This window comes from Saccopteryx leptura, chromosome 5, assembly GCF_036850995.1.
Source record: "Saccopteryx leptura isolate mSacLep1 chromosome 5, mSacLep1_pri_phased_curated, whole genome shotgun sequence".
In the NCBI taxonomy this organism is placed as follows: domain Eukaryota; kingdom Metazoa; phylum Chordata; class Mammalia; order Chiroptera; family Emballonuridae; genus Saccopteryx; species Saccopteryx leptura.
This window is the reverse complement of record NC_089507.1, coordinates 30,658,455-30,668,082: the sequence shown is the minus strand read 5'-3', so window position 1 is coordinate 30,668,082 and position 9,628 is coordinate 30,658,455. Positions and strand designations below refer to the sequence as shown.

Genomic DNA, 9,628 nt, shown 5'->3' with positions numbered 1-9,628 from the left:
CACCGTTTCCAAATAGGCGTGGGACTCGTATCCATTATGATTCTCCAGATCCAGCAGAAATGTAGCAAAGTGGAAACTCACTCAATATTGAAGGCTACAGACAATCTGTATTAACACTCAGGGAAAGTGTTCCCAGATAGGAAAATGCATGCTGAAATTCCTGTTCGAATAAGATTGGGTCAGCCTGATTAGACATAGCTAGCAATTGAAGATCAGTAGTTATATTTTTGCACACATTCTGTTCCTCTTGCCTAGAACACTCCCCATGCCCACCCTTTCTCTGCTTGGCTTCAAAGGGCACTTCCTGGAGGAGGCTTCCTACCCATACTGCCTAGGTGGTTATGGGCACATAGGGACATAGGGCCCTCAACAAATATTTGTTGAGTGAATATAATAACTAAAGGCTTAGTTTTTAACAATTTTTTTTTCAGTCTTCTGACAAATACATTGTTTTTACAATGACCCATAGTGAGATCTGAGAGTATTTCAAATTATGGAAACAAGAGTTGAGACCGCCCCATGTTGAGTCCCAACCGCACATGCCCCTATCACTAGGGGTGGGAAGTCCCTAGGGGAAACTTCTGAAGTCTAATGATGCTAGCCCAAGTTCAAAACTAAGAAACCAGCTTATCTTCAGTCTCTCCCTTTGGAAAATTTTTGTTCTTAACTTCTTTTGAATGGAGGTCTTAAAAATAAATTTTAATTATCACAGTTTTATGACATTGTAATGTTTTCATGAGCTCAAGAAGAGAGAATTGTTCATCTTTTTATTACAAGAGACAAGCTCATTGTAGAAAATCTGTAAATAAAAGAAACACTACCCATTTTGAGCATTGCTAATGTTCAGTGTACTTCCTTTCAAGCCGCTTTTTATGTACACATAATGGAAACTATCCTGAATATAGTCACACGTGCTGTTCTGAATTTTCCCCTGAAGTTTTAAGCATTTTCTAAAATTAACAAAACTAATAGTTGTTCATAAAAATGTTTCTAGAGAGCACAATAAAATGTAAAGGACACCTCCTACCCCAAACCCAAACCTATAGTAACAACTTGAAGTGCTAAGTGTGTAGTCTTATTACTTTTTTCTACTGTAAGCATTTTGCCACATTATTATGCCACATTATATATAATAATATATATATTATATATATTATTATAACTGTCCGTGCTGTGCAGGACAGTTATGCGGCAGGACGAGTACTGTACGTCCGGCAGCAGAGAGGCCCTGCGTATGAAAGGCAGGAAGGCCAGTGGCTGGAACAGGGAGGGAAAGAATGGTAGAAAATGGGGTCAGAGATAGTGGGGAAACTCAGGGAGGACCTGGAAGCCTTGTCAGCATCTTGGTTATTTTGTTTGTGAGATGAGAAGCCTTAGAAGGGCTTTGAGAAAAGAAATGACCTGTTCTGACATATTTTCAAAACATAACAAGCTGCTGTGTTGAAATAGAATGCGTAGGCTAGGATTATGGGGAAAGCAGTTAAGAGGCTATTTTGAAAATTTAAGCAAGATATGATGATGGCTGACATTAAGATAATTAAGATAATTAAATTGATGATAAATGGATTCTAAATATGTGTCAGTGGATGTTGCTCAGGTGTTGAATGTTCATTGCATAAGAAATGGAGAAGAGTTAGGCATGAATCCAAGGTTTTGGGCAACAGAAATGATGAAAATACCATTTATTGAGAAGGTGAAGGCTGCGAGGGATTTTTTTGAAGGTGAAGTGAAGAAACTGGGGGCTTTGCATTGGTCATCTTCCAAATCTCAGTGGTGCTCACAATACATCGGCTGTGGGTCAGTTGCCTTTCTGTCCCCTGTGTTTTTCAGTCAAGAATCTAGACTGAAAAACAGTTCCTATCTGGAACGTACCATTCTCAAGGAAGAGAGCAAACAGCTCTGGCGGAATAGTGTGATAGCTCTTACAATATCTGCTCAGACCTGGCATATGCTACTAATGCTTACATTCTATTGGCCAAAGCTCTTTGCATGTTGCATGACCAAACCTAATGTCAATAGGAGGTACTGCAAGTCACATGGCAATGGAATGATTATTCAATAGGGATGCACATTCTTATATAAGAGAAGTGAATAATTGGGGATAACCATATTAACTACCACATCAGCCAAGTGGAAATGTCAATTGGACAACTGGATTTGAGTCTAGGGTTCAAGGTTCAGGCTTCACTAATGGTTTTAAGTAATGGGGTTGATATACTCAGTAATGAGTATAGACAGAGAAGAGAGGTAGCCCCGGTACACCAATGCTTGGGTTGAGAGAAGTGAGGAGGAACTTGCAAAAGACCCTGGAAAAGAGTGGCCAGTGAGGTAGGCGGGGAACTCATGAGAACAGAGTTCTGGAAGCCCATACTTCGGTGTCAAATGCTGCTAATAGGTCAGCTAAGATGAGAATTTAAGATTGACCACTGTAGTTAGTAGTACAAAGGTCAAGGACAGGGTGAGTGGAGAGATACTGACAAAAGGCTGATTGGAGTGGGCTTCAGAGAAAATGGAAGGAGCGCTGGAAAGACAGACAAGTCCTTTGAGTTTTGCTCTAAAGGGAAAAAGAAATAGGAAAGTAGTTAAAGGGTTTTTGTGTGTGTTGTTTTAGTCTCTTTTTCCAAGACAGGAGAAGTAACAGCATGTTTATAAAACCCAGGAATTTAGTGATCTTATACATTGTTAAATTTAGGAAGCTCAAGTACCTGGAAAAGCAAATTCATTATGGGCAGGCTCAGGTACTCATTAAGTGAATTCGTATTAGGATCTCAACATAGTCTATACTTGAAATAGCCTGGCCACCACTGGCCCATAATTACCAATTGCTTGGTTCTGATCCAGGGAGGCCTCAATCCTAAGAAAGCCAGAGGTTGAAGCTATGAGTAATTTCCTCTGTTCTGGTTCTTCGAGGATTAGATACCTACCACCCTTGACCATCAGGAGTGATTCAGCTTATCTGATTGAAAGCTTGCACTATCTTTCTTCTTCTGGAAGGGTCCCATAGGCACCCAGTACCTCACCATATATATACTATGATATATATATCATAGTATACAGTAAGTGCTCAATAAATTTTGACATATGCTGTCAATCCATACAAAAAGTATCACAAGAATATTGAGCCAATTGGAGTAATTTCTTGGAACTTCAAATACTACTGATACTAGAAATCATGCTATCCCTTAATGTCCTTCTAACTTCAACCTGATCAGCCATAGGTCCAGAAGCAATCTAGTCAATTTTCTTTAAATAGGATTTTTTAACAAAAGATAAACAATGGCATTCATGTTGCAAAAGGATATCTTTAAATCATAATCTCCTCTAGTACTTTTAAAAATACAGATTTTAAAATACTTAATTTATATAACTTCTGGAACATTTTTCATATAAAGTGCGGAAAAGCTGTAACTCCTTCCTTTCTCACCATTTGGGCCCACCGATCCCCCGTTTCATCGTTAGGTGATGGTGTCACACTGATTTAGCTCTCTGCTGGAACACCATGTAAATTAACATTATCCTTCATAATTACATAATTAACCTGGGTGAGGGCTTCTGATGGCTCAAGAACACATTTTAGGGTCGACTTGTTACTTAACATTCAGAATGTTGATTGTGCATTTGAATGAGAGTTGAAGTCAAGTTCAAACGATTTTGAAGATGAGAAATTTGTTCAAAGTAACACAAGTTTTAGCCCACGGGCTGATTATATATTAGTACATTTCTAAGTACTAAATTAGATTTTTTTTTTTAATTTTTAGAGAGAGAAATATCAATTTGTTGCTTCACTTATGCATTCATTGGTTGATTCTTGTATGTGCCCTGACCAGGGAATGAACCCACAACCTTGGCATGTCGAGATGACACTCTAACCAACTGAGCTACTGGGACAGGGCTATAATTTCTCACTCTTGACTCCAACAAAAACTAGGCACTATTTTATGGTACACTATAGATTCTTTCATATAAAAAGAGATTAGGATTACTTTAATCTACCATTATTAGTGCTATCCCCCTAAAAAAAGCAACTTTGTGATAATGAAACTGTTCTATATCTAGGCCCTGGCCAGTTGGCTCAGCGGTAGAGCGCCAGCTCAGCGTGTGGAAGTCCCGGGTTCGAGTCCCGGCCAGGGCACACAGGAGAAGCACCCATCTGCTTCTTCACCCTTCCCCTCCGCAGCCAAGGCTCCATTGGAGCAAAGTTGGCCCAGGTGCTGTGAATGGCTCCATGGCCTCCGCCTCAGGTGCTAGAATGGCTCCAGCCACAAGGGAGCAAGGCCCCAGATGGGAAGAGCATCATCCCCTGGTGGGCATGCCTGGTGGATCCTGGTCAGGCGCATATGGGAGTCTGTCTGACTGCATCCCTGCTTCTAAATTCAGGAAAAAAAAAAAAAGTTCTATATCTACACTATCCAGTAGGGTAGTCACTAGTCAGCCACATGGAGCTCTTAGGCAGATGAAAATGTGGTTAAAGCAACTGGGGAACTAAATTTTAATTTTTCTTTAATTAAAGGGTAAATAGCCCCATGTAAGAATTAAATGGGTTTTAATGTATATAAAATGCCACCTGCTGTAACTAGCTCCAATTACCCTGTTGATAGCTATTATAATGGGTATATTTTTACTTTAAAATCTTTTACACCTTTACAAGCCCTTAAAGACAAAGAAACAATTCTGTATTTGCTCTAGTTTATAAATAGGCAATGATAATATCTATCATTAAAGGATATAAATTTTTAATTTTATTTTAGAGAGAGGAAGAGACAGAGAAACATTGATTTGTTGTTCCACTTATTTATGCATTCACTGGTTGACTCTTGCATGCACCTTGACTGGGTATTAAACATTGGTGTATGGGAACAATGCTCTAACCAAATGAGCTACCTGGTCAGGGCAGGATATCTTTTTAGATTTGTGCTTCAACAAACATTTGACATCCTGACAGAATGTCAGTTCTTTTTTATAAAAATTAAAAAAAAAATTTATTTAGTGAGAGGAGGGCAGGCAGAGACAGACTCGGCAATGCTCTGCCCATCTGGGCCCTTGCTCTGGTGCAACTGAAGCCATTATTTGGTGCCTGAGGCGAGGCCATGGAGCTGTCCTCAGCGCCTGGGGCCATCTCACTCTAATCGAGCCTTGGCTGCAGGAGGGGAGGAGAAAAGAGAGAAGGAAGAAAGAGAGAGAGAGAGAGAGAGAGAGAGAGAGAGAGAGAAAAGCGAGAGGGGGAGAGGGGGAGCAGATGGGCACTTCTCTTGTGTGCACTGACCAGGATTCGAACCCAGTACATTCACACACCGAGCTGACGTTCTACCACTGAGCCAACCAACCAGGGCCAATAATATATTGCTCATGAAAATAGGGGGATATTTTCAAAATGAATATGAAGCAATAAAATATCCCCCAATTTTTATGAGCAGTATAGTTCTCCTTATACTGAAAATTGATTATAACATGTGTAAGAGTTGTTATATGTTGGCTTCATAAAATCAGGAAACTTAATAATAAATTTTGTTTAAAAACATGGAAATGGTTTTAAAGGTAAAATGTATCCAATAACAGTTTAATTCTTAACACATGAGGTAAAGAAGGATTTGTGTTTTAAAAACATTTATTTATCAGGGGGGAAAATCCCAAACTATTAAGCAAACTGCTATTACATAAGACATTAAAGAAAAAAGCACCCTGAGGGGCCAGGGCCATCTTAACCCGCCAGTAAAATCAGGTGACTGAAATACAGTGTAATAGAACAAAGTTCTTTTTTTCATAAAACCAAGTCTAGGGATGCTAGTAAACTTAAATGCAAATATAAAGGCTGCCAGACCAATTTTCTCTATAAATATCTTCCAAAATTCCATTTCAGAGACAGGCATGAGGGATTTAGAAGAGACAATCTTTGAATCAACATTTTACCTTCAATTCTTTGCTTCATTGACTTCTGACAGTTTGGCAAACTGGGGGTTATCACACTTTTTTTAAATGCCAAAGCTTGACAAATACAATCTGAAATAGTATGAATTCCAAATGCCTGTGCAATTTTCTGTAGTTCTCAGCATTCTACCTCAAAAAGTTATCATATTTAAGACTTAAGCCATTTCCTTTAGATGGTACAATTTTAGCAGAAAGCGTTATCCAAATCATAGGATAATTAAGGTAGCACTAGAATCACATACCCCAATTTCAAGCCTTACACCATTTTGTTATTCTGGTTATGTGGTGTGTGTGTGTGTGTGTGTGTGTGTGTGTGTGTGTGTGTGTGTGTGTAGGATGATGTATGCAGGGTTTGACTTTTGGTAGGAAAGATCTCCAATCTGATCCTCAGTTTCCTCTATATGTTCAGGAATTCAGGAGTCTTCCTCTTCGGAGTTGGATACTATTGGCCACCAATATGGTCCACTTAAAAATAAATCTCCAGCCCTCATCCTCCCTCCCTCTGCCATGGTCTAAACATGTGCCACCTTACCCAGTTTGGGACCTCATTAGAGATCCGCTCTCAGCCCCAGCTGAAGACAAGGACACTTTCACCTCTGACAGCTGCCGGACTTCTGCTCAGAACCAGAGGAGTCCCTGCCGGCCCTCTTCTGTCCAACATTATTTTTGCAGTTATTCTACTAAAGAAGCTATTTTCCTTGAAAATACTGAGATTTACATGTTAAAATATTCCAGTGCTATGGATCAGGACAAGACAAAGTGAGAAGTATTAATTTGAAAAAGACAAAAAACCTGAATGAGATATTATCTTGTTTTTAAAGAAAGCGACATCAATTCTCTGGTTTTCAAATTCAAATTTGACTCTAATTTGAAAGGAAAAAGGTCTAAAGATGTCATATGTTTCCTGATTCCACAGAAATATTCAAATTGCTTGACAGGCTGAAAATATGACAGAAACATAAGCCTTCAATTATTATTTAAGAATAGGTATAACCTTAAATCAGATTAGAAAACTTAAATTTCAGGGAATGGCTTCTTCTAGGGAGTTTGTAAAAAACAAAACAAAACACTACCATTTGCAGTCACTTCTGCACATCAACTCTGAGGGTTTTTAAAATGAGTTAGACTGTTCCTGCTAGCGGCTCCCCCTCCCGGGAGCAGGCGTGCCTTCCCGACCCGCGCTCCTCCCCCAGGCGGTGACTGTCACCTTCCTCTCTCCTCCCTCCAAGGGCTCTTCTTTTGCCTCTGTAACTTGTTTCCCAAGCCCATTTCCTCTGTGACTTTCTAAATAAATTTTTCTCTTATAAAAAAAATACATATATTATTCTTGTCTAGTTATGTGAAATTTTTCAGAGTTTTCCTAGGAGGGAGTTGGATATAACTGGCACCTTCCCAGGCGGCAGTGATAGGGAGTAAAAGGGCAGGTGGGAAGGGGAGGGAGGAAGAGCATAAAGTACAGCGCGAATTATAACGGGCAAAAAGGAGTTTCAGGAAAAAGTAGGGGTGAAGAATTTGAAACCCTAAGAACAGAGAATCAAATTGTATACATGTAACAATTTTATATCTTAAAAAAATAAAAGTGGAATGTTATTTTGCTTAAAATGCTCTGTAATGGTAAAAAAAATGTAAATTTTCACAATTTTCCAGGAAATGACATTTCTGGATCAAATATTACCATTATGAACCCTTTAATCAAAAGCTAACTTTTTGTTTCCAATATTACAGTTTATTGTACTTCATAAACTTCCATCTAAATAGCACTAGTCACTGACCTCCAAGAGGTGGTTAGGTCCTCCCGTCAAGCACTCACTTGACAAAGAGCTCACTCACTCACCACTCCTGCATGGACAACCCTAAGTGCTACCTGAACAATTTAAAGTGTGCAAGAGTTGTTTTGATGAATGTAGTTTTGCACTAAATTTTCAATTACTGAATTGTATTTTTCCCCTTGATACCTTATGTTCATTAGAAAGTTACTTACAGAATATTATAGCACTATATTATGCTAAATGCCCTTTTGTAACTGGGAGAAACTCATATTACAGACACACTACTGACTATGATATTACACAAAATCATGGCCACAAGTTTCTATATAAGATTTACTTGTCTTTCTCTTTAAGCAAGAACTACCCCCACAGTTTAGATTTACATAAATAGTGCCTCTTTTAAAATAAATTAAAAATAAAATGCTGTCCCGTCTGTAAAGTTATAAATAGTTCTAGTCCATTTTACAGAATCGCGAAATACTTATAAATGCATTAGGTCCTACTAAGTATTTATACATATGATGGCACTGAAGTCAGTTAAAAAACAAAAAACCAGTCATTTCACTGGCCAATGAACACATCTAGGGTTGTATCTTTCACCATTAGAAAAATTGAACCAAATAAGAAAAAATGCAAAGGAAAGATAAGAAATTTTACAACACAGCAACTACTATGACCTCAAAGAGTGTACTGAAATGCGTTCCTTCAACTCAGTAACTGAGCCAATTCTGGAATGAACAGTTATGGATAACCAGGGTAAGAGAGTGTTCCTCTTAGTGTTCAGGGCAAAATTACAAGGTAGTAGACGTAATTGCCACATTCTATAAGAAAGACAGACTTTGAAAGGGAGTGACTCTTTAAAAGCCACAAACCAAGATTTAGCCAATGTGTTCAAGATTGGTAGATTTTGATGCAGTAAAATCTCCAGTAGAAACAAAATAAAAACCATAATCCTATGTATGCTGCTTATTTTCACCAATGTGAAAAAAGGAAACGTTATTGCAAGGTACAATATACTCTGACAGGCCAAAATGAGAAATTAAGATCAATTTAAGCTAACTAAAATGTTTTGTACTAAGACATAAAAACATGATTTTCAAATTGATTCAACTTGTAATGTGTCTCTTAGAAGAAAGAAGTAGTTTTAGTTCTGAAGACTGTTGAATTGCCCTTTACACAAAACACGTCCTTCATCTTAAAACAAAATGGCTTCTGAATGGCGCTGACTCCTTCCATGTCGGGGAGAAAGCTCAACAAACGTGTCTCCAAGGTTGACTCTGAAGTGATTCATTCCATCAAATCTATAATATCTCCAAATCAACATGTCGAACTTCAGGATTTCGTTTCTGGAAGGAAAATCACCACCACATTATTCAGAGCCAAACACAATCTCTTTCCTTTTATTCCTTTTGATCACTAAAGCCATTAAAAAATCTGGTCAAACTATTTCATTGTAGCATACCAGCAAGAAAAATTATTTGCAGAAAAAAATAAATAAAGTCAATACATGAATAGATCAAACACTATAAATGATACAGCAGGTAGTTTCCCCTCCGAGTTTGTTATGTGCATTAATACCGTCACAACTGAGACTTTATTACGTGTCAAGCATTGCAAAGCACTGAAAATATGCTCATTTGTAGTGCAAAAGAAGTCACAGTCAAACAAGGATCAGAAAAAATACATTGATAGTCACTTATTTTAGTAACAATCCATATGGTCTTGGACCAGGTATTGTGCCAGGAAGTGGAGCTACGACCTGAGGAAATCAGTTTAGCCAGGGAGACAAGTGTAACAATTCCATTTATGAGATTAAGCACTACAGTTAGTAATAATGCCAGTTAACATTTTATAAGCACTACCCTTGTATCAAGCACCGTACTAAGTAAGGGGCTTCACATGCATGTTCTTTAAAATCTTCCATAATAACCCAA

The 9,628-nt window shown here is 38.3% G+C and overlaps 1 protein-coding gene and 1 long non-coding RNA gene across 2 annotated transcripts in view; one reads left to right on the top strand and one right to left on the bottom strand.

Moving 5' to 3' along the window:
- Positions 1–1,754: 1,754 nt before the first annotated feature.
- LOC136405556 (uncharacterized) lies at positions 1,755–8,881 on the top strand. The gene is made up of 2 exons (XR_010751535.1): positions 1,755–6,226; positions 6,261–8,881. It is a non-coding gene; the product is annotated as an uncharacterized lncRNA (long non-coding RNA).
- Positions 7,828–9,628, bottom strand: part of SLC30A9 (solute carrier family 30 member 9) — a 70,779-nt gene continuing 68,978 nt past the window's right edge. Inside the window, exon 18 of the mRNA XM_066385072.1 lies at positions 7,828–9,040. Coding sequence (XP_066241169.1) covers positions 8,996–9,040 — 45 coding nt within the window. The 3' untranslated portion in view covers positions 7,828–8,995. The remainder of the gene's footprint in view (positions 9,041–9,628) is intronic.